Source organism: Dermacentor andersoni, chromosome 9 (assembly GCF_023375885.2).
Source record: "Dermacentor andersoni chromosome 9, qqDerAnde1_hic_scaffold, whole genome shotgun sequence".
Classification (NCBI taxonomy): Eukaryota; Metazoa; Arthropoda; class Arachnida; order Ixodida; family Ixodidae; genus Dermacentor; species Dermacentor andersoni.
Window position 1 is genome coordinate 62622103 of NC_092822.1, and position 25557 is coordinate 62647659.

General features: G+C 46.3%; 1 protein-coding gene across 2 annotated transcripts in view; it reads right to left on the reverse strand.

The window, feature by feature from the left end:
- Window positions 1–25557, reverse strand: part of LOC126528573 (corticotropin-releasing factor receptor 1-like) — a 274062-nt gene that overhangs the window by 39018 nt on the left and 209487 nt on the right. For both annotated transcript variants that reach the window (XM_055069140.2, XM_055069141.2), the window contains exons 2-5: window positions 12302–12541; window positions 5777–5871; window positions 4973–5088; window positions 3743–3875 (exon numbers count right to left, since the gene is read on the reverse strand). In XM_055069140.2, the coding sequence (XP_054925115.1) occupies window positions 3743–3875; window positions 4973–5088; window positions 5777–5871; window positions 12302–12541 (584 nt within the window). The remainder of the gene's footprint in view (window positions 1–3742; window positions 3876–4972; window positions 5089–5776; window positions 5872–12301; window positions 12542–25557) is intronic.

Genomic DNA, 25557 nt, shown 5'->3' on the forward strand with positions numbered 1-25557 from the left:
CGTATTTCACACTCAATTACGTCGACCTCGTGATCTTCAGTGTCGACACTTGGCTGACCCTTTATTCTTTTTTACCAAGAGGTCAGGTGGGCCAATCCCGGAGATTAGGCCACCTGTGAGGCAAAGGGTTAATTTTCGACTATATTTGCAGTGATTGCGATCTTACCATTGACTACTCAGCGAGTAATTATCGCTTCTTTTTGGCACCAGCGAAACCGTCTGCCAGACACTATTTTCTCTGCGAGCCCTGCTTAGTACAAGCGAACTCGCTCCATTTTCCAAAAGTGTCTCGTACGACGGCTTTGCCTCGATAAGCTTATACTTGCGGCGGTGCACCCTTTAAAGGGGTATAATACAATGGTAATTTTTTATTGTATTGTCACTAATTTCGCTCGTGCCGTTAAATGTACCCATCGTTCGACTAATTGTCGCATTTTTGTCATGTTCAGGCCTACATTTTGATACTCTTCCCAAATTCGTACGGTACTCCAACATAACAAAACTGCCCCTTTTGTTAAGGAGAAGAAAAAGTCGCAGTTTCGCCCGAAAGGCAAAGCATCGATTGCGATAGCGAATTAGCAGACATCCATACGAAGTAAAGATAGCCCTTTTATCGTGCGTATCAACTTGTAAACATTCGCTTGCAAATTAAATTAACAAGCGTGGTGTCAGCGCACACAGCAAACATAAACACATTACACTCGATGACCGCGGACATTCACTGTCAAAACGCTGGCGTGGGGAAACGCGGCAGTAGTAGCGAGCGAAGTGACCTTCGTGTTGTCTATCGGCTTCAACGAAAAATGAGCGCCGAGAACACATAGCATGCACAAAGCTACGTGCTGATCACGCACCTAGACTCTGCCCCCAACGCAGATCGCTCTGAAGAAACGGTCGCGCGACCACGCGCAGCCAGTTGCGACCAGTTGCAGCCGGAGTAGAACAACTCCCTCCTTCCCTCCTCTCCCCCGGTATCTCGCAACGTTGGTTGCCTCGCGTGCGACGGAAGACGGCGCGCTTACTCCCAGCTTTCCTACCTTTCGCGCGGGCGAGATTGAGCAGCCAATCGTCGGCTTCCCTCGCACACTTTCACTCGCACATAAACGTATGGCGCGCGGCGGTGTTATCGCCCTTGGACTTTATACGGAACATCACGGCGACGGCAGAAATTCGCCTGGAGTGTGGAGTGTCCATATAACTGTTGTTGCAATAAAACTACAAGGAAATGCAGGGGTGTCAGCCAGTGTAAATACCGGATGGCTGCTGTGCGCTGAAAGAAGTCGTGAAGGGAATAAAGGTAAGAGAATGAATAAAAAATAACGAGAGAAAGAATCCACAATATAACATGATGCAAGGCGCTATAACTTTCAAAGTCGATCTGCGCTGAAAAAAAAGGGGTAAAGGAAATAAAGGTAACAGAATGAATAACAAATAACGAGAGAAAGGATCCACAATATAACATAATACAACGCGCTATAACTTTCAAAGTCGGTCGCACATTTCACATGCTTAAGAATATGAGCAGCGCATTTCACACCTCCAGCACGAAAGCCCTCTGGAACACTGTCCTAAAACATTTTCCTGCATCAAGGGGCAAAATTCCAGCTTTTTAGCGCAGTCACGAACACTGTTCTTGCCACACTGTTCTTGCCACACTGTTACGCTAATTCGGCCAAGGAGAGAAAGTATTCATAGCTGACTTCACACGCGCTTGGCGTATTTAAGATTTGGTTGCAAATACTGCAACCTTTGATCTAAAGAGGTTACAAGATAGGTAGTCTTGAAAGCATGCCAAACTCGTTCAAATTATAGCTCTGCAAAACGTAACACAACGTGCTCCTTGCTAGTCCAGGTTTGTTTTTGCGACTAAAAGTTCGGTACTTCCTAACTGGAGGGCACGGAAAGTCACGTTTCACGCGCTGCGGCTGGGTTGCGTTCGCTCACGAATCTATCTATCTATCTATCTATCTATCTATCTATCTATCTATCTATCTATCTATCTATCTATCTATCTATCTATCTATCTATCTATCTATCTATCTATCTATCTATCTATCTATCTATCTATCTATCTATCTATCTATCTATCTATCTATCTATCTGTCTGTCTGTCTGTCTGTCTGTCTGTCTGTCTGTCTGTCTGTCTGTCTGTCTGTCTGTCTGTCTGTCTGTCTGTCTGTCTGTCTGTCTGTCTGTCTGTCTGTCTGTCTGTCTGTCTGTCTGTCTGTCTGTCTGTCTGTCTGTCTGTCTGTCTGTCTGTCTGTCTGTCTGTCTGTCTGTCTGTCTGTCTGTCTGTCTGTCTGTCTGTCTGTCTGTCTGTCTGTCTGTCTGTCTGTCTGTCTGTCTGTCTGTCTGTCTGTCTGTCTGTCTGTCTGTCTGTCTGTCTGTCTGTCTGTCTGTCTGTCTGTCTGTCTGTCTGTCTGTCTGTCTGTCTGTCTGTCTGTCTGTCTGTCTGTCTGTCTGTCTGTCTGTCTGTCTGTCTGTCTGTCTGTCTGTCTGTCTGTCTGTCTGTCTGTCTGTCTGTCTGTCTGTCTGTCTGTCTGTCTGTCTGTCTGTCTGTCTGTCTGTCTGTCTGTCTGTCTGTCTGTCTGTCTGTCTGTCTGTCTGTCTGTCTGTCTGTCTGTCTGTCTGTCTGTCTGTCTGTCTGTCTGTCTGTCTGTCTGTCTGTCTGTCTGTCTGTCTGTCTGTCTGTCTGTCTGTCTGTCTGTCTGTCTGTCTGTCTGTCTGTCTGTCTGTCTGTCTGTCTGTCTGTCTGTCTGTCTGTCTGTCTGTCTGTCTGTCTGTCTGTCTGTCTGTCTGTCTGTCTGTCTGTCTGTCTGTCTGTCTGTCTGTCTGTCTGTCTGTCTGTCTGTCTGTCTGTCTGTCTGTCTGTCTGTCTGTCTGTCTGTCTGTCTGTCTGTCTGTCTGTCTGTCTGTCTGTCTGTCTGTCTGTCTGTCTGTCTGTCTGTCTGTCTGTCTGTCTGTCTGTCTGTCTGTCTGTCTGTCTGTCTGTCTGTCTGTCTGTCTGTCTGTCTGTCTGTCTGTCTGTCTGTCTGTCTGTCTGTCTGTCTGTCTGTCTGTCTGTCTGTCTGTCTGTCTGTCTGTCTGTCTGTCTGTCTGTCTGTCTGTCTGTCTGTCTGTCTGTCTGTCTGTCTGTCTGTCTGTCTGTCTGTCTGTCTGTCTGTCTGTCTGTCTGTCTGTCTGTCTGTCTGTCTGTCTGTCTGTCTGTCTGTCTGTCTGTCTGTCTGTCTGTCTGTCTGTCTGTCTGTCTGTCTGTCTGTCTGTCTGTCTGTCTGTCTGTCTGTCTGTCTGTCTGTCTGTCTGTCTGTCTGTCTGTCTGTCTGTCTGTCTGTCTGTCTGTCTGTCTGTCTGTCTGTCTGTCTGTCTGTCTGTCTGTCTATCTATCTATCTATCTATCTATCTATCTATCTCTATCTATCGATCGATCGATCGATCGATCGATCGATCGATCGATCACTCACTCACTCACTCACTCACTCACTCACTCACTCACTCACTCACTCACTCACTCACTCACTCGATCGTAGCTTGACCCGATTTCAACTGTAATGTATTCATTCACTTATTTTAGGAATATCATTTGCTACATTATTTTTTACTGCATAACGTAGCGCAATAATGGTGCAGCCGTGGTACTCCTTACCACAGTCTCTCCCCAGCAACTCCTGTATATAATAACAGAAAGGAGTGCGGCATAGCTTGGAACGTACAGCGTGAGAGAAAAAAAAAAAAAACATCTAACCGTTTGCGCAAAGGGCGTCGGCGCATCTGGATGAAGCGCCAGCGGCGTAGACAGCACCACCAGCATCACCGCGTGCACCGCCAGGGCAAGCATCAGGTTTCGATGCACTCGCGTCCTCGGGCACTCCAGAGACCTGCGGATGTTGTCGATGCGCAAATCATCACCGCTTCTAAATAAGTGTGTGCGCGTAACAGGTCAGTATTAAGTATTCACTTTTGGTTGCCTGGCTGCTCATTTTAATGCTGCCAATGTTTTTGCTTACATTATAAGAATTGCAATTATTTGCCGAAATTGAGCTTTCGTACATGGGTTGCATATTATGTTTTAATATCAACCGAAACAGCTATTTACTTTAGGATCCAAAGAATTGCGGTATCTCGAATGCTTTTTCTGTGTTCTTTGAATGCAAGAAAGAATTTGTAATCTGCTGGCTCCGAGCTATTAAGGAATAAAATATCGTCAGGCAGTGCGACATAATTTCTAACTTCAGTTCCTTGGTGCAAAAGTTCGTACTAAGGATGGAATATAATTAAATGTTTAAGCTATCTCCTGCATATTTTTTTATTCTTAAGAGACAAAAGATAATGTGTGGTTCATGTTGCATAACTTGGTCTTGCAGATGGCTTCTTATGGGTGAGTGGATATCTCTTGCAGGACCAATCTTAATGCTGTCTTCGACAATCAACAAACAACTAGTTTCATAACATAGCTTCTGAGTTTTTCAGTTCACGGAAGACGCTTAAAATGCCCAATTGAAGAACCCGGACAAGGGCGGCGTCATGTCAAGTTAAGCAAAAACAATGAGACCCACGCTAGTTTTGAGCTATCCGGCCCCGAAATGTGGTACAATACACATTGGCGTTCCAGTTAATTTTATTCCACAGTGCACAAAAGATGTATCTAGAAAAGGTAATCACTGCACGGGATTCAGAGTCTTTGTTCCAATGTTGTCACCCCAGGTAGTGTCGCTTGTCTAATTGCTGCCATCTCTCAAAGGACTGGCTCTCAGTCAATCTGCTAAGTAGTCTCTTTCGTTCCACACTGCGGATAGCTGGGCAGTGTAGGGCGTACGCAGTGCAATGGGGGCAGTGTTATAGCTGCAGGCACAGTCTCGAACAATACACGAAGTCAATCGGAGACTCCCCCCCCCCCCCCCCACACCCACACACACACACACGCGCGCGCGCGCGCGCACGCACGCACGCGCACAGACACACTTTCGCATCTTACCTGAAGTAGCAGAAGATGAACATGCTAGCCGAGAGGAAAATCAGCGACAGCAGGGAGAACAAGAGCAGGATGTACACAACTGCCAGGGACACAGCGGAACTGCTCTGCTGGCCGGACTGCAAGAGGCAGATAAATAAAAAAAAAGAGAAATGCTTCGTGGAAAGAACAGCGTATGTGCGCTATGGTAGCCCCCGGGGAAGCGAGTTTGCATGACGCCACGGTATTTTCACTTGACGCTGGGTCGCGCCCTCGGTCCCGATACCTGATAGATTTCTAACTGGACAGTTTCCTTGTTTCATATTGAGTGAGGGTTGCCACACATCAAGGTTCAGAAATAGCTTTGGTCACCGCTCTGCATTAGTGATAGAGTGCAGTTGCGCAACAATTTTGCCACTCCCAATCACTTACACTCCTAGATTGTGCAGTTCTCTTCAAGGTTCGCTTTATGTTCTCCTAGGTAAGCAGTGAGGCACTGAGCACACGGAAAAAAAAACTCTAATTTATGCATTCCAAGATGAACATGTGCTTCAGAGCTTCAAGATTATCGTGTCCAGAATTTCGCCTGTTCCTACAACGGGCTCCAACGTAGGCACCCTACGTCGGAGCCCGTTGTAGGAAGAGACGTGTCTGTTAGTCTTAACTCCTCTGTCTTCATTTAGAGTCTTAATCCACAGTCTTAATGCGTCTGTTAAATAACCCCATCCAACCAGCTTTCTCGGCAGGCGTGCTTTTGTACTCTGTGATATGTGGGATGCGATTAGGTGTAACCGGTTTACCAAGAACCCCCACCGCTCTCGTGCTCACCTGTTGGTTGATCAAACCGAGGCACTCGGTGTAGTTGGTCCAGTTTCCCCAGAGCCAGTTCCCGTCAGCGCCACACACTCGGTAGGCGTAGAGACCTGGGAAATCGTGGGGCTTAAGTTAGGCCGCCATCACGAATTCGGTGGCGGCCGAATCAAACGTTTTACGGAAGCCTATTTAGAGAACATGCCAATGCTAAAAAAAATAATCCCCGTTGTGCGCGCGTTTTATACGCCATTTTCTGTATGACATCGGCGCCAGCCAATACAATGGGTACCTAATACTTTATTACAACAAGTGCGCAGAAGAATAGCTCAAGGTCGACGTGGTACAGATAACTGAAAACTTTAAAGGAAATGACACAATAACAAGGAAGTGCCCGCCTTGGTTCGGCAGTGCATCTTATGTTCGTATTGGTGTTCGCGAATCGGACTCGGAAACTATAGTGTTCCCATTTCAACGTCAGGTAGCAAGACAGCTAGGGTTACTCGATAGACGGAGTCGATAGAATTTTATTGAAGACATGAACGGACCCTCAAAGACAAGAATTGATCTACTGGTACTTGATAAACGTAATGAGTGTTTTGGGCACGTCATTTAGATAAATTACAAAGACGGCGCCGAATAAAACAACACACGATTCAGCGCTGTCTTTGTAATCATGCTTAACCAATTAGCCCACCAGCACATGCTCAGTGATTGAGATAAAGTCAAGCATGGACTTCAAGTTAAGGTGCATTTCTGTTAAGATGCAACAGGATTGTTGCCATTTTAGTGATTTCGTCACTAGATTTATCGACTTTCTTGTCTGTTTAGCGACAATTTTTTCTATTTAGCGACCGTCAGCTTGTCTGAGCGACGTGACAGAACAATTGGGGAGATTTTAGCGACTTTATCTAACAAAGTGGCTGAAAAATTCAGCTTGTGTTTTTCCTTAATGCTAATCAGAAGTAGATCCGGACGCTGCGGGTTGCCCTGTTTCACTAAATACGTTCGACTGGTGGACGTTCTGTAGGCGTAGCAATAAATAATTTACGAATACATACTGAAATAAATTTTATGATGTTATTCAATACGCATCTGCGTGTAATAAAATATTTTACAAGCGCAACATATCAGAGCAACTTGGCTCGTTCTCGCGAATCAGAACACACCGCTTCTGTTTCTCAAGGGTTTCGGACAAATCAATAAATAATACGCACAGTTTTCAGGTGGATCAAGAAACCGCAGTGTAGTAGTTGATATGCATAACATTCACGTGATTGCCGTCACCGTGGCAACCAGCAAACAAATGCGTGTCACCTAATTTATTTCACGAGCGCAAAAAAAGTAAACTTTCAGAAAGAATGTGGACCAAGGGCGCTATACCGTAACGCCATTACAAACTTTTCTATACCAATTCGTCAATCAGCCCTCTGCGATTGGGCAAAAACTTTTTGGACCACCCCCACTTCGCCTGCCTGTCTCGCGATGTCACGAAAACCGCGATAGCTGCCCATCTGATATGAGGCGTACACACTGATTATGCATGATTTGACCGAACAAAAGAAAAAATAGTTATTTCTGATTCGCCATTAGCCCTCGACTATTGGTCAGAAGTTTTCGTGCTGCACTCACTTCACCTGCATGTCACCCGACGTCACAAAACCGCGAAAACTCACCGCGTCAAAGTGACGTGTACGAGTTAAAGATGCATTAATATGCCACACAGAATCGAATTTTCTTCTGAATAGCCGCAGGCTGCCCCATTCCGAAAGGAATAAAAGATGGCTGACGCCGATCACTCAGGCACTGGCTACTCGCACCTGCCGGAGAGCATCGGTTATTTGCGCATAATACAGCTTTCTGCGTGGCCGTGTAACGTTTTCGAGCACTTTCGGCACGTTTACGACCTCGTTCTGCCAACTCTGCTCAGAATCCGTTTTAGCGTCATTCTTAACCTTCCGCTGCATACGGCCGCGATTTTCGACCAGCCACCGCAAGCTAAGTAAGGGAAAGCGGACCAATCGCAGAGGCGGGCACCACCCTCTTCGTCCGGTTATCGATTTTCAGTGCACTGGTTCGGCCCCATCGAATCCATCTCCATTTGAGCATGCTCCTCGCCTCTTGTCAGCCAATTAGATAATACAAGCCGCTCAGTGTAGGCAATGTTATTTGTTTTTCAACTAAACAAAAGTGACCTCCTATGAATGAGGAGAGTGTTTCATTGGTCTGTTCAAACAACCCTGCGGGTCACCGCCCATTGCTTGCGTCGGCGGTTTCGCAAATGTGACGTCAGGAAATTGGAATAAAAACATACTGGAATTGTTTTACGTTATAGGGCCCCAAGTTCCTTTTTGAACTGGAAAATGAAGTTAAACTTGTCCTTGGGAATTTAGCTGGATTAGTAATCTTACAATCTGAAGGTTAAAGGAAAATGTCAGCTGTCAATATCCGTTCTTTTGGAGATATATCAATAAGTAAAGAGCAGTGTGCGCCCTGCGATTAAATTCATAGTTTGTTCCTGCTCTGCAGAGATACTAGACAAACGTGAAATGTTTCAGTAGATGTGTTAGGCCATGGTAAGCTTAAATTATATAGCGTCCCAAATAGCGTACGTTATTTAAGGTTGACTTAGGAGTTTTAGCGACAATTTTAGCCTCTTTGCAGCAGGATTTAGCGAAAATTTAGCGACATCTCTGACTCACTTCATCGACGCGCTCCCAAACGAATGCGTCAACACTGGCCGAGTGTATGCTCGTTTTTAATAGCAAACACGTTTACGAGTGCTGCGTTGTAGAAACAGGGAAGGTACGACTAAGTGCCGTATAAGTGCATATGCTATTGAAAAGGAGTACCCTCTAGACGTTCCTAAGTGGAAGTTGTGAAAGTCCGGCCGATTCTCTTGAATATAAAAATTTTGAAAATGCTGCTCATTGAGGTACGTCGGTGCATTGCCGCGTAATTTGAAATATGGCCGAAGGGAAAACGTCCAGAATTTCTGGATATTGTCGCACTACCATTGCTTTCCCATTACAACCTTCTCTAATAGAGCGAGAAGGCGCGACACGTGGTGTCTAGTTCACTTGGGTCTTACGTGCACGACACAATTTCTCAAGAACAGTGGGCGATATCGCGCTGTCAACGTGCCTCACAAAATTTGCATCGTCATTTATTCTAATAACCCTTTTTCATTTTGTCCAAAAACATATCAGTTTCTGCTTGGAAAAAGGACTCCCGAGTCCAGCTCACCAGGGGAGAAAAAAGACGCCAGTTGAACCGCTAGGCCTAAGTTCCCGCAGTTCTCGCTTCGGGCTGTATGGAAAAAAATAAACGAAAAGCAGAGCTACTTCAGCCATTTTAGCAGCTAAGCTGCCAAGGTTTTCGAAACGCGCGCTGTTCCCTCGTCCATTAGGAGCGTGTCGGCGCCATTAGCCATTCATCCGCATTTTGCTCTCGCACTTGACACTCTTGCACGTTCTCTTCCGTCGAGCCCGTTTCGGGACTCGTTTCGAGCTCCCGTTCAATAAGCGCCGTCGACCGTCTGCACGGGAAGTGTTTTGGTTTTGTCTTCCGACTTGTGCCGTCTGCTCATTTGCGATCTTTGCGCGACAGGCGAAGCGGCCGAGTTGCATCGTCACGTCCGCCGAACCCATGATAGTCGTGTCTCCGTCCAAAAAACACGTATGTAGTTATCTGAGACCGTGTGCAGTGCAATTAATTCCGCACGAGGGGCTGACAGGCGACGCCGTAAGAACGTGAACAGCTTCCGTCGGGCCAACCGCTCATTAACGGGCAACGCGAAGCGACCCAGACGAGGGCTGCCTTGGAGTGAGAAGAAAGGACATCGGCGGAGAAATTGAGAGAAGACCGTGTTTAATCGAATGCCAGAAGGCAATTTGATTCGCTCCCTAATGAAGTGCCTTTTAGTTCACACCTAAGTCTTGTAAGAGAAGGCGGGGACTAGAGCACTCTTGCTATATAATAAGGGGCTTGCTGCGACCTAGTTGGTCAATGAATAGCTATCGACACGTTTCGCTTGCACCAAGTGCAATCAAGACGAAACAACGGCTGTATCGCAAAAAAATGTGTAAGGATGATCTGGCTGGTAATTCTTAATGAAAACGACTGCAGCGCGGAAGCTGACAATGGAAGAGTAACGGAGACGACAGACACAAGCGCTGACTTTAACATGAAGGTTTAGTTTCAGTTTCGCAGATATGTATAAGCAAATTCGTTAACTCGTGATCCGTGGCATGGGTATATGCATCTGGAAAAATGAAACACACGTTTGGTGGAAAGTCAGTTCTCGCGTACGTCTGCCCACTAATTGTTCTTTTGCCTATTTCTGCGCTGTATATGCAGTCGCTTCGGCTGCGCGTCGACCAAAAAACAAAGCAAAAAAAAAAAACAAAAAAAAAAACGTGTGCTTTGTCCCAGTGTTGCTAGTTCTCCGGACGCTGTCAGGCTTGGTACATTCAGAGAGAGAGAGAGAGAGAGAGAGAGAGAGAGAGAGAGAGAGAGAGAGTTGCAAGCCGTGCGGTGAGTTTAGGCGGTTTGGACAACAACGGGTGAATCATCGCATATATAGTCTCAGTCGACGTACAGGTGCTTTCCATAACCTTGTCACCCACACTGCTTAAGTGTCGGCTAGGGGAATATAAAAATGCCATATATCGGTATGGGAAAATGGGCGCAGTTTTTGAGGGTAGCAGAAACTTCAACCGCGCATTCATTCATGTCTTCTAATACCCACTTAGAGGCACACAGAAAACTTTAGTTTTCTAAACGACGATCTCCAGCTCGGTGATGTGACGCCCTGGTAAAATATCTGCGCGTGAAAAACTACAGCGTCCGCGTTCGGCCATGCTGACATAATAAAATTCAAACAAACAATTAAACGGAACGTGTGAGTCTCGATTGTTCCGCGAACGCTTCTTGCAGCCTCTGACAGCTGGCTAGCGATTATAGATTCAGCAGATGGCGTAACTGACTAACCCGGTGAACGAAATACGTTAACTTTGAAGGAGCGCCGATGCAACACTTTGTCGCTTTTCAGCTGCCATTTATTTCTTGCAGCAAGGTTGAAGGACGTTTCTTCCGTCAGGAGAAATCACGCAACCACTGAAAAGATGAAACAGCCGGAGACGCGCACACACCTCCTCTCCCCCACTAGTGTCTGCAGCTTAAAAGGCTTGTTCACACTAGCGACTTGAGGAGGTTGCGCGATCCCTTGCGACTGGCCCCCAAAAAGCGACTGGAGGCGACCGATGCTCATGGTGGCAAGTGCGACCGGCCACTCCTCATCTGGTCACAATTGCATCGCCGTGAGCAGATGCAATTACTAAGTACAGCGTACACGGACGCCCTCTTCGAGCGCGTCTGATTGGTTCAGAAGTCTCGCTACTGCGGTCGCGCGACTGAAAAAATCGAGCAGCGAGAGACTGGCCCAAAATGGTCGCTTTTCGAGAAAAGCGACCATTTGCGGCAATTTGCGACCGACTTCGTCGCGCGACCACTGTCCGTCGCCGGTGTGAACGAGCTTGAAAGGCCGCTACTACGGTGCGACAAATTTTAGACTGCGGCACAGTAGTTTTTGTGCATCACCACTCTCGAGAGAAAGAGAAAAGCGTTTCATGATCGAGAGTTTTAGCTGAACGAGGCTGACGGTTGGCTCCGCTCACATTTTACGTGCTGAAGCTGAAGTTCACTAACTAAATTCGCTAGCTAAAATTCACCATCCCATCCTTCGTGAGAATTTCAAAGACACGTCAAAGCGCAAGCAGCGCAAGCACTGCGTCTACCTATGGTCGCCTCGCTTGGCAGCTCGGAGCCGTTGGAGCACTAGATGGCGCCACCGCGCTTTGAAAATGGCGCCACTCATTTTTTTTTCTGTGTTCTGGTGTATAGCCAAACTAGCCCGGTCCTATACCCTGCCGTAGCGAAGCGGGGGCTAGGTAGCCTTCTAAACACGCATGCTCAAGCGCTGTTAAAACAGGACATATGTGTGCGTATGACGGTGACACGTCTTTCGTTGACCTCTGTGCCTCGGTGCTTCACCTCTCTCTCTCTCTCTCTCTATGTGCCTAGAGAGGGCAGGGTTCTATGTTCCGCTGGCGTATGAAAGATGTGCGCACGTCCTCTAGGTCCTCTATCATAGGTGGAAAAAACAAAAAAGAAGACAAAAAGTTAATGAAAATAAAACCATTTTTCGAAGTCATTAAAATAATGGCAAAGCACTAGCGAGTAAGTCAGTGAGTCCCAGATTAAAAAAAAAAGACATAAGTTTACAAGACAACACAAGCATAAGCAGATCAAGTAAACACATAGAAAATTAAAGATGCCCATTAACAACCGTTTCCAAAACATTGTCAATTCACTGTCTGCGCGAGGAATCGTGCGGAGCTTTCAGGGCAATCTCTGGGGACCGACCAGTGTATAAAGATCTTTTGCACAGAGAGGAGGCGCCTGTCCAGAGAGTTAGGATGACTGCGAAATAACTGTCGCTGCTTGTCATGTACATCGTTTCCACTGGACACGGACGGTTACCCTTGGCGAGTGAAGCGTCCGACTCTGCCAGCGAAATGTCCAGCGAGGCGATGATGTGGGCGCAGGGCTTGCGCAGTGCCCTCCCTGCTTCAGTCGGCGGCCAGCAGGTGAAGGAGTCCCATGCCGACGGGCAACTTTGGCCGTACGCCACCTGGGGTTCGGGGAGAGACAGGTGCTGACTCTGCTGTTCGGGGCCGGCTGTGTGACGCGCCGAGAGTGACTCCATTCCCGAGGATATTCCTGCGCAGAGAATAATTAAACATTGAAGTTATGTGCGAAAAATACAAACAGAACCCACCTTTCCGGGGGTCTTTGTCATCGTTAATGGGATTAGCATTCAAGTGGTAGGGCACATGTAATTTTATCTATCTATCTATCTATCTATCTATCTATCTATCTATCTATCTATCTATCTATCTATCTATCTATCTATCTATCTATCTATCTATCTATCTATCTATCTATCTATCTATCTATCTATCTATCTATCTATCTATCTATCTATCTATCTATCTATCTATCTATCTATCTATCTTGTCTGTATGTCTGTCTGTCTGCGTCTATCTGTCTGTCTGACAATTTTACCGCCAACTTAGGTCACTAGGGAGGCAGTCCACAATTTATTGGCTAGCGCATCGGGCTCTTGTGCTGAAGGAACAGTGTTTGAAGCCAAACGTCGTACCCAGCTTGGGTCACTAGGTATGTGGCACTATACAGGTGCCTCTTTTCATGAAACTCTTTGATGCCAACTTTGGAGCATTCGGAACGTGCCACCTGGTCTGTTCCACTCTTCAATGAAACTCTTTAGCCAAAACGTGGGTCCCACGATATGCGCCGCTATATTATGTGTCGCTCTTCGAGAAACCCCTTTGATGCTAACTTGAGTAACTGGGTATGTGCTATATTGAGTATGTGCCTGTATTCAGTGACAAAAAAGATCCTTCAAAATTTCTCCTATGCTTCGGCGGAATCAACCCTGCCCCACGTACGGCCTTCGCGGCGGCGCCGGTAGATGGCGCGGCGCGTGCACTGGGAAGTGCAAGAGGGGACGCCGGCTGCGTACACATTTCCGCGTTGGCAATATGGTGCGTCGATACGTTGGTTCAATGCTATTGGCGTCAGTTACACATTCATCATGAGATGGGCTGTGCCGGAATCTTTAGCTTGTCGGAGCCAAGCTAAGAGCAAGGTCAAGCCCAAGGACGCGCAAAAATCGTCTAGGAAAATTGTAGGCCGATTCCGGATATAGCGTAGCTCGAAAAGCGGACGGAGGTAGTGTCGACAAAACGGGGATTTAATGCGAAGTAAGGAGCCCCCCAGCGGCAGGTGATGCACCTGAGTGGAGACGTAAGCTTCAACATCAATATGACATCGTTGTCATGCTGTCGCCGTCATTGTGTCATCGTTATTTCATTGCCTTACATCATTGTGGTCACTCTTTCTTTGTCATGTCACTGTCTTGTTTTCTGCCGTTTTTACTCTGTACTGTCACTGCGTTGGTCATATTGTCGTCGCCAGGCCGCATCCAAGCTGTCCTTGCTGTTTTATCGTCGCCGTTGCATCGTCGACATCGCGCCGTCGTCAACACACTGTCGCCATACATTTGTCGTCCCACCGTCGTCTTAATTTCACCTTCGTCATTGTTTTGTCGTCATGACAACGTCGACACGTCGCGGCTGTGGCACATTCGTCGTCAAGCCGTTGTCGTCATTGCGTTGTCGTCATTCCATTATTCTCATATTGCCATCATAAACCCGTCGGCATCGCTCCAACACTGGCATCACGTTGTCGTCACGACGCTGTAGCCAGACCATCGCCGCCAATCCAGCGTCGTCATTCCAAGGTCGTCGTGTAGTCGTCGTTACGTCATCTCGTCATATCATCGTCGCCACTTTTTACACATACTTTTTTTGGCGTCGTTTACACCTTTCATAAATGCTTCGCGTGACATGTTTAATTATCGAGGATAATGTGCCTTATTTTTTTTCTAACGTCCTTCTTTCTATCAGCAAGACTGTGGAGGAGTGAAAAGGCTAAAAAACATTTCACAAAGCGCGAAGTGGGGAAAACAGGCTAAGAATGCTAATCACGTTAAAAAGCGAGGTAAATTTGAGCTGCAAGTTCTACTCAGCATTTCGGTACAAGCAGGACAAATACTCTCGGGAAGATGAAGGTTTGCAGTGATCGAGAGTGGTCGAACAGGGGACGATGTTGCTGAAACCAACGTTTCGTGAAAACGATTTGTCTTCGTCAGAATAGCAACGGCTTTCTTTGACAGCTTTTCTTCTTCGCTGCTCCCTCTGCGCCACTGGCTGCGAGTTAGCCAGTGATACCAAAAAATAAAATAAACTGTAGACATTGACGTTCGGATGTACTAAACACCCTACACCACAACGTGACTTCGTTTCACGTCTGTGTGCTGGTTCCCGCTAAACACAACACGTCCACTTTGCTGAAAACACTTGCACGTTTGAAGGGATGTTCAACATACCGTGTTCTTAAGCTATGGTTAAAAAGAAAGAAACAAAGTTTTCCTTTCCTGCAACTGTTGTAGCCACTAAATAAATTGCGCACGTGCTTCGAGCTGGCGATGAAATTCTTGCTACAAGATATGAAATGAATGAACGTAGGATAACATGAAATTTATTTAGATTTTTTATATTAGGACTCACCAGAAAAATGCGCAAAGCATCACTTTACCGCCTTGGCTTTCCGTCAGTGCAGTTTAAAGCACCTCTGAACGAAATTATGGTTTTGTGACACACATATCGGATAAATTAGTGATTTATTTTAACGGGGATATGTGGATCACTAAAACAGAAACTTGGGCTCGCTGGTGCCACATTTGAAGAAAGAAGAATAGAGGGCGCACGAAAGGGGGCCGGAGGCAAAGATGAAACCACAGCGCAGTCATCAATTCTCAATCATCAATCGTTATTTCGTTCTATTGCGGAGATGCGCAGAAAGGTAGCTGAACGGGGTCCATTCACCGAGGCCGGTTTCTTGGGTTTCGGCGCTGACGCGCGGATCTCTTATCGCTACCAACACGTCTTTCCTCTCCAGCGGTGTTCTTTGCAGGCTGCGAGAAATTCTGAGGTCCAAGTCCTTTCATACTGAGATCTCTGGTTCTCGGCGTCCTGATTCAAAAGCTTACTCCCCCCCCCCCCCCACCTTAGTCCACTCTCTTTCTTCCTCGCTCGTCGACGGTCATAGCATACGCCGGATGCATAAGCGATATACCAGCGGAGCATCGAGGTAAGATGATACCTGACAGTGACGAAGACGCAGAACCATACAGTGCATGCAACGTTGGGTTGATGTGGGACACTTGCGCCGTACGCCTTTTCACAGATTGCAAGGCAGGCATTTCGCCGACACGTGAAAGGCGCATTTGTGTGAACCTCGGTGTCCGAAACCTGATATAGCCTATCGGAACTCCTCCGTTAGGTTAGTTAGGGTCGTAGCCGTATTAGGTAAGGATTAATTCCCTTTTACTTTTTCATTCTCATCCTTCGACATTGGTTCAGACGAAAAAGCAACGCCGTCACTGCCGCAATGCGCCATCGGAAGTTGATACGAAAATAACGGTAAGTAAAACAGAATGTTACGAAATACGGACAGCAGTGCAGCGCCCAGCTCTCATTACGTGTGTATTCCAAGTTCAGCTTTTCAAGCCCTTGTTTTTTTTTCTTCCTTTTTTCCACCGTCTCTCTCTCCCGCGACTTTTGAATTCCTCATCTTCTCTCTTGTGCAGAGTAGCGCATAGACATAACACACTAATACAATGCGCAAACATGTGTTATTCATGAGATAGCTTTCTCTGTCTCTCTCTCAACGTCATGGTCATCTCGTGGATATTGTAATGGAAAATGGAAAACATACGATGCCAGACAAGAAATTAAGTTATATGAATACTGTTGTTGCAGCATCTCTTCATTAATAAAGTTATGACATTATACCTTTCTCTTTCTCATGTGCCGCATCTAAAGCAGACGTGTATGAAGTATTGCACGTGACTTCACCAGCGCTTAGTGAGTAGGCCATCTGTATAACATAGTTAGTCGAAGAAATAAATGTATTTGCAATGTAATTTTGTGGTTTTCCCTCGTTCACATTCGTTGTTAATAAACTATGAGGATCAAACATCACACACCATTACGCGAACGTTAAACATAACATTACACATCATTCAGGAGTCAAAACACATTCCTTACAAGAGGACTAATAAAAAAAAAATAAAAAAAATAAAACGAAATGCAAAGTGATAACCAGGACATTGTGTTCAAAAGAAGGCCTGCATACACGGATGCTGTGCTGTCACCTTCTAGACATATCTTGATTATTGTCAATTTGCATGCAAGGCAATATTTAATAGTAACGTAGTAACTCACTCACGTTCATATTGAAGGGCGTTTCCCTTTCACTGACGTTTCAAAAAAGACGACTCCTTTCTAAAATGGGCTCTGCTGTGTGAGTTCGCGATACTTTTATATCAGGTTAAATTCAATCTGATGTTTAAGCTAAACCACCGTGACCGTAGCGGCGTCGTAAAAGACGTAGACAGGGAAAAGGAAGACGTAGACAGGGACACTACCACTCGTCACGTCATCTAGCTGCCATGTTTGGCCCAAGCCTCATAATTCGTTAAACTGACATTTGGGGTATACGATCGACTGTCAGGCTAAGATGTGGCTACCAGGAACATACTGTTTGCGTACATGATTGCGGCTCTTTGGGAAAGGGCAATGAAGCGAAGCTTTTCTAGCACTTTCCGGGTTCGAGCGGTTGGCTGCTGTGTTGTATGACTGGCCGGTACATAATGCAAACCGAGGCGGCGCGGCCCGGCAAGTGATGCACTTAAGCGCAGAATTTGATGAGGGAAGGGGGGTATTTTGTAAATGTAGACTTAGGGCAAGTAGCGCCTTTTCCTCTTCACAATCCCTCTATCTGTTCACTTTTGCTGCGGTTGATGTGCTCGTTGGCTGGGCTGGGCTACCAGCGAGAATGAAAAACGCGCCCACAGCGAAATACCTTCTCGCTAGTTCAGCTCTAGCCAAGCAGTAGAGGCTCAAATTGACAGTACACTACGTAGACACTTACAGGATACCCTCTATCTCCCCCTAGAGCGCTAACACAAACACTGTCGTCGTTCGGCCATCGTCATCACTTGGACGTCGTCATTTTATCGCCTTCAATTTATTCCATTGCGATCATTCCTTTGCTGTCATGTAGTCGTTATCGTTCCGCGGTCTTCACCTTGTCGTCGTCATCGCGCTGTGATTTGTTGTCCCGATGCCGTCTTCCTCAACTCAAGCAGTCGTAATCATGCTTTCATCATACCATCGTCATCATGGCATCGTCACCACGCCTTCTTGGTTTACCGTCCTTATCATGCAGTCGTGGTCGTTCCAGTGTGGTCTTTCCGTCTTCGTCATTAAATTACGGGGTTTTACGTGCCAAAACCGACGATATGATTATGAGGCACGCCGTAGTGGGGGACTCCGGAAAGTTTGACCCCCCGGGGTTCTTTAACGTGCTCATAAATCTAAGTACACGGGTGTTTTCGCATTTCGCCCCCATCTAAATGTGGCCGCCATGGCCGGGATTCGATCCCTCGACATCGTGCTTAGCAGCCCAACACCATAGCCACTGAGCAACCACGGCGAGTACCGTCGTCATCCCAGCTTCGTCATCCCGCTGCCATCATGCCGTCGTCTTCACGACCTCGTCTCGTCATTCCAGCGTCGTCATCCCATTGGGATCATGCGGTTGCCGTCATGATTTCGCCCTCATTCCTTCGCCGTCATGCGTGAGAATCGCACGTTCGAGTGCTGCCAGTTTACACAGAGCGAGGCGTTTCCCAGTGAAAATGCGCCGCCCGGCTTGGTCGTGTGCTCCATAACCGCAAATGGCCGCTAAGGAAGAGCAGCAGTCTTCGCAAACCCTAGTGTTCGCGTTCTCAATAATGACGAAAACTTCGCTTAAACCGATTCCCAGAGCGTTTGGGACCCGCTTATCTTCCACTGCGATAGCATTGTCAAAGCGCTATAGCTGTCGCGAGAAAAGGGTGTGAAAAACTACACGCGACGCATGCGCCGCAGGTTCTACAGTAGAGGAGTATGCGCGCGATCGTGGTCTAACGGTTAAAGCACTGGGTTTATGGGGTGGGGGACAGCAGTCTGATTCCATTATCGAGTACGCATTTCTTAACAATTATGGGCCGACTTCACCCCCTTCGAAAGTATCCATAAAAATGACAGGAAAGAAAGTTCGATGTTTTGTGGGCGTGCGCGTCATGGTGTGCATGAAATCGCAAGTTTGCAAGAGATAGCAGGTATAGGAACGTAACTTTGATAAACGGGAGCGTTCAAGGTCACCAGTTTCACGCGCAGCTGTCGAGTTATCGCAATCATCACGTTCTAAGCATGCTATCGCGTACTTTGAGAGCTGGCGCTCCTAAGTGGGGGCATAGGTAGTTTTATAGTTGCGCCTTGATTATGAACGTATTACGTGCTGGTTGTCACAGACGCAAACCGCTCAACCGCAGCTCTCAGAAGCTGTAATCTGTACTTGGAACTAGATGCAGCGGATCCAACGTTGCCTAAACCTTTCAGTAGCGGCGTCCACACCTGCGTACGTGGCTTTCTTTTGCCAGCTGCTGTATAGTAGCAAAAAATAAAAGGAGAAACTCGCCATTGCGCTGCTGGTCAAATACAACTCAAGCTCTCTTCAGCCTGCAAGATATCGTTACACCCGACGACATAGCTGAAGATACCACCGTGTTTGAAAGGATGTTCGAAGTGCCGCGCTAGGTGAGCAACAGTGAAGGAACATTGATTTTTCTTCGCGTCTATAAGCATATCATGTTTTCCAGAAACGCACACATACCCACACGCACACATAGTGGGTGTCCAACGTACTTTGTGCGAAAAAACAAAACAAAACATGGAAGTGACAGATATCTGGACAAAACCCAGGTAATGTTGCTTGCCGTCGCTTGAAGTTAGACTATGTTTTTTTGTATTGGATTACCTTTCTTTAAGTGCGACTAGATGCCCGGCACTTCTTCAGGATGGTGCATCATTTTACCGTAGACACTTTAAGCTCTGAATATAATGCTTGAGCAGTTGATTAATAAGTATTAACTAATTATATAATGAGGAAAATTATATGAAATAGTCCGACTTGCTCCAAGGGACGGCAAGCAACTTTACCGGGGTTTTGTCTAGCTACGTGGAGCTGGCATATATTTTTAAAAAATGTGGTGCAAGTTACGTAGGGCTCATGATAGAGGTATTGCATATTCACATAAGTAGACGTTTATTCTTTTTCGCTATAGCTTTCATTGAATGTCCATACCTTCTTTTCTACATTCCGTCTGATTAAGTTCTGATGCCTTTTCATGACCTCCCTGTTGCTGTTGCCGTTTGCGGAGATGCCTCAGGTTCTCTTCCCTCTCTTCTCCTCTGGCGGCATATAGAATACGCTAAGTATGGACAGCTGGGCTAGTTGGTTATGATTAGCATTATGAAACATAGTTCCAGCGCACATTTAGACAAGGACCAACTAGCCCAGCTGTCCATACTTAGCGATATACTTTCTAGTACATTGGGCCCTTTCTCCCCTCCTCCTTTATGTGCAAACCCTTCCTCGAAAAAAAAAAAAAGCCGGCGTTCGTGTTGTCTTTCTCTCCTCGTCCTTGTCCAAATGTGCGCTGGAACTATGTTTCATAATGCTATCGAATACGCTCGGCTTACGCACGGTGCCGTTTACGTTCATCCAGATCCACGGGAGGGTCCTTCTTCGGACGATACATTAGAGAGGATTGAGAGAAAATTACCACAGAGCGCCCCGCTTACTCCACGCAAAACAGTAACCAGAACCCTGTGTGACGCCTACTGTGGCCCACATTAGAACGCGTCCCGTAACATCTTTTTCTTCAGCGTCAGCTATAGGATGTAGGCGCTCAATTTTTTTATATGTCAATAGTTACTATGCGACGCGCCTAATGTGCGAAACCTCTCACGCTCTAGTTGATTCTGCCTTTTCAGGCATGCATAATAATGGATGGAGCTTCCATGTTGGGGAGGCCGCGGTTCAAAACCGGTCGTCGGACATTTTTATTTACTCTATCAGTTTACTTCTCGTGGTAACCAGTGACATCGAAGGTCTCATGTTGGCCATAAACGGTTAGAAACTGACCAACCGCAAAGTGAGAGGAAGAGCCGAAGTAAGCTGTCGCTTTAAATATACGTGTCATGGCTGGCTGGGCACGAAGCCCGAAATTTGCGCACTCTGTAATTGCGAGGAGAATGTGCACAAAAAATCGTCCGACCAGCTTAGCTTTCTTGCTACGAAGTCCGCAGCACTTTCGAGCAAATCCAATTATTTGACGCACTAGTTAACAGCGCATAACGGTTTGTGGCTGAAGGGGCTACGTGGGGTGGTCTCGTAACGGAAGCTGGTGCTGGCGACTTCTATTGACAGGTGCACTCTGTCTTCTTTCCGGTGACGAGTTTTCACCGGTTAACAAATGTTAAGCGTCATCCCTCGGCTCAGGACGCGCCTGCATGTGCCGAAACATTCTCGATTATTGTAGCCGATTTTATGTGTGGCCTGTGTTCTCGCCGAACCTCGTAATCAGACTGCAAGCGTGACGCGAACAGTGTTGCAATCTCCGAAAGGTATGCGAGCACCACCGATTACGAACCTTCGACGAGTCATGCACAAACGCTTACGCGCTTCACCCGCGGGTCATATTTCGCCGATCTACGACTGTGCTAGCCGAATTCGTTGTACTTGCAGTGTCGCTTGCTTTTCTGGGCACAAGTTCGCCCAATGAAGAGTTACTTTTGTTATTCGCAGCTTTAACGCGACAGCGTTAAATAGCTCGTGTCGCAGAAAAGCCGGTGTCGGTGTCAGCGGCGCTGGCCGTGAGCAATAAATCCCAGCAGGCACTTCATAAATAAAAAACATCCTGCAAGATCGGCTGGAGGGAATCGAACCAGGGTCTCCGGAGTCTGAGACGGAGACGCTACCACTCAGCCACGAGTTCGATCGTTCAAAGCTGGACATAATCGCCTCTACTGAATTCGGTGTTGCCTTAGAAACGTGCCGTAGAAAGTTATACTGCGGTGTATATCGGTAATAATAATAATGACCATGTACATTACAGAAGTCGCAGTTTCACGAGTAGCGAAGTACGTTTCCGCTACATTTCTTCTGCGCTCTGCGCACAAGCAGAGCCATCTTGCGGCAAACACAGAAGACCCCCTCCTCGCAATGTACGGCGCTGCTCCGACACGTGGCGCGCCACTCGCCCCATGATCGCGTCCGCCTTCATGGCGCGTCGCGGCCCGGCCCGTCGCGTGCCGATCGCGACGTTTGGCTCGCGTAGATCGTTTGAGTAGGCGGTGCGAACGGGGTGCGATAACGCTATCGCGTTCCCCTCTTGAAGGCGAAGCTTAAGCGTCCTCCAATTTTTTCTTTTGCTACTGCGTTCTTCACCATTACTAGAACGTGACGGTATCGAATTCTCCGGCCTTGCAACCGGAACATGCTCGACTTAGCCTTCGGGCCGACCTCCAGTAGAGTGTCACTTCTAGTTATGATCGCTAAGTACGCAATAAGATACGTGAAACGTGCCCTCAGTTCATGCGCAATACAAGCCTTACAGCTTATTTACGAAACGTTCCGACAAATCGTCGAGCCTTCGTCGAAAGAGAGGCAACAGCACCAACTGCCCTGCGTTTTTAATATTATAAAATCAAGATAGGTGTTATAGATATGAGAAAAGTAAGAAGTAACAATGGAAATTAGATTATGGTGCAATGGAATAAAAAGGCGAACAAGCGAGGTATGAAGAAGATCTGACTGCCTTGCTGTGCTACAAATAAAAATAAAACAAATGAGGGAGAACGTTTTAGATATATTGGGAAAATATTGAAGCCAAGAAAGTTGTGACAGCTATTTCTTTTCTTATGGCGGCGTTTAGATTTTTTTTCTTTCGGCAAGATTGCATTTGGCTTTAGAGTTTCGCCTCAGTTACTATTACCATGAGCAGACAGCGACAGCCAGAAGCGAAAGTGCCCGGGAGAGGGTCACTGGCGATCTTACATTTAAATGAAGGCTGCTTTCGCATGCGGAGGCAAACAAAGAAGAACGTGTTTCTAGGCACAAGACGGGAGAGAGGGCGAAGCCACACGCCAGACTGGACCACGTCGGGGGGTGTCAGAGAACTGTCCAAGCGCACCTGCGGTTTCCGTGCGAAACCGCCCTCATTCCTCGCGCGAACCCTATTGAGAAATGGCCTAGCTCACCGAAGCCGAGCCGTCACGCCCAGGCGTAAGGAAATGGAGCTGCCCAGAAACACATCCGTTTCCTGTCACGAAAAAAAAAAAAACACGAAGCAAACTGAAAAGAAAATCCATGGAGGGAGGCAGAGACTGTGACAGCGAACCTCGGAACTACGCATCTGTTTATTAGCGAAGTTTGTTTCCGCACCTACCATGGTTTCACTTTCAACGTTTTCCCTTACAAATTCTGCGCCGCTCGTTAGGAAAAAACGGTGATTCGTGTGGTTCTTTCGCATGACTGTTTTGTGCGTTCTGTGATAATTTGTTTGTTATAAAATACTTTTTTCGTGTTAGCTGAAGACTGCAGTAATACGATTTTCTTTTTGTATTTACGACAGCTGCTGTGTATTTAGGGTTTTCATTCGATACTACCGGAAGGTCCCTTCTACAGTCTGATGACTCTGAGTCCTTCCTTTGTATGCCCATATAATATACATTTCTAACCTTATTATTATGGGCAATAAACATTACGCTTCGGAAAAGGTTTACCTTCATTCGAGGCTTTGTTGTATCACGGTAATGTGCAAGCATTCGAAGGAGACGCGACGACAATTTGTCCGATCTGCGTATATAGATATTATGGCCAGAAACGACAGTTTCGTAGCTGCGGATGTAGAGACACGTTGACTCTGACACCACCCGTTGATACGACATACCGCTCTCAGGTCCACACGCGCTCCTAAAGATTTATTTTTCAATTACTTGCAATGTCCTTTGTGTTATCTAGATGATATCTGAGAAGTTGTGCCGCCCTAAATGTTACGCGCTTGTTCTCTCGCACGAAAATGTCTGCCCAATTTTCTAAGGAATCTTCACATTAAACCAGTGTGAACAGACAGGTAAAATAAACGTGCATGGCGGGACAGCCGCTTTTGCGTTTTTGGCTTGGCTGCTTTCTGAAAATCAAGATGCACGAAAATGATTTAAATTTTGTTTGATAACTATGTTCATGGTTTTGCTGTTCTTGGGCTTCTACTTCTAAAAGCTTTCGCATGCTTATGAGCAGCTGCTTATGCGCGGGCAAACGCAATTAGCTTTTTGGCGTTTCATGATACGAAAGATGTTTCAAGAAATAAGCATATACACTTTTAATTAGAACTGAGGCTTGCGCCAATAAACGTTTGGTGTGATTGTTTTCTCTTACTTAAGAAGAAGCTTTAGCTTGGGTGCTCCTATATAAATATGCGTAAAAGGAGAATTCGTTTTTCTCGGCAACCACTGCACCAAATTTGACGAGATTTGTTGCATTGAAAAGAGAAACTTAAAATCTAATGACTATTGATTTCGAATTCTTTATTTAGATTGTCAATTGTTTATTAAAAATTGATAAAAATCGAAAATATTCAGAAAACGAAACTGTCAAGCTTACAACTCTCTAACTCAGCAAGGAAAAATAATATGACAATTCTGTGAACTGCATCTGATAGTACATCTAAAGCGTCCAAAATTGATATATTACAAAGGAATCGAAAAAATTCAGTAATATGGAAATACAGCATTTGCAGAACCTTTGTGCACAACGTAAGGAATTCACGTAAGATGTAAAATGAAATATCAAATTTGTCAGCTTTGAATGATCTAATGGATGCCGTTTAGAGAACCGCGATATGTATTTTTCATGGAGCGATAATAAATTATAAACTTCGTGCGTCTATTGTTATTTTTTTAAACCTTTGAATTCTTGAAAATATCTTTCACAAAATTCAGGCCATAAATCGAAATTCCGCTTCCAACAGCCACTACAATTTAACGTTCTCTCTCAAATGCGTTTTTTCCTTCGTGTCGGCGCCTCTATCACACTGTGCCGACGCCGAGCTCTCCGCCGACTGTCGGCAAATTGTCGGCGTCGGTACAGTGGGACAGAGCCGCCGACAGGAAGGGAAAAACGCTGTCGCCGACAGTCGACAGACCGAAACCGGTGTCGTGCTGGCCTAGTGCGAATGAACCTTAACTGTCCTCCGCACGAACACCCACCAGTGTGCTGCCACTGGGGAGGCTACCCGAATACTGCCCGCATTTTGGGGTACACTGCTTCCCCGCACTACAAACCCTATACCTGCCTTCACGTCCTCACTTCTCTAAGGTCTGCTTATCATCGAAAATAAGTTATCTTTAATTTAGCCTCAAATAATCACGAGAGTACGTTATACTGGATGCGACAAAAAATTAGCGATCGAAATGCCCCTGGCTTGCAAAACAGTACGCATATAGTGCAAACTGGGTAAGAGTTATAATGAATGAGCAGGGAAAAGACGGGGGGAATGCGGGAGGTGGAAATTCAAGACGATGAGCAAAACGTGAACAAGGTGAATGAACAAGGTGAATTCACCTTGTTCACGTTTTGCTCATCGTAATGAATGAGCAAGTGAGATTGAATTAAAAAAAAAAAAAAAACGGTTTTGCGCACGCTCTTTCTGAATAAAACTAGGCATCCGAGATCTCACTGCAACCTGTAAAGTGAATTTCTAAAAGCTTACTTTATCAATCAGGAAAATGATACTTGCGGAAGCGTAGCTTTGATCGGTGACCCCCTGGGAGGTTATGTTTATGTTATGCGAGGTTATGTTTAGTTGGTGGTGGGAAATGAAGGTGATAATGCGCTCACCTACAAGGCCGCATTTGCTATTCAAATATAACCAGTTGGACGTAGCCGACACGTGTTCGTTTCTCTTTTCTTTTTCGGTGTTTCTGGCTTTCGTCGGTATAGTGGTAAACGACGTGAGCCTCGCCATTGCCGAATGGCTGACCACAGTAACATCACAAGACCGAATGTACCTCATGGTCTTCCTCGGCGATGCACTGGACAGCACTGCTAGGGAGGCACATGACCGAGGGTCCTGACATTGCACTCACCTTCCCTGCCAATGAAGTGTTTTCTCTCAGTCTCTTTTTATGTCATTG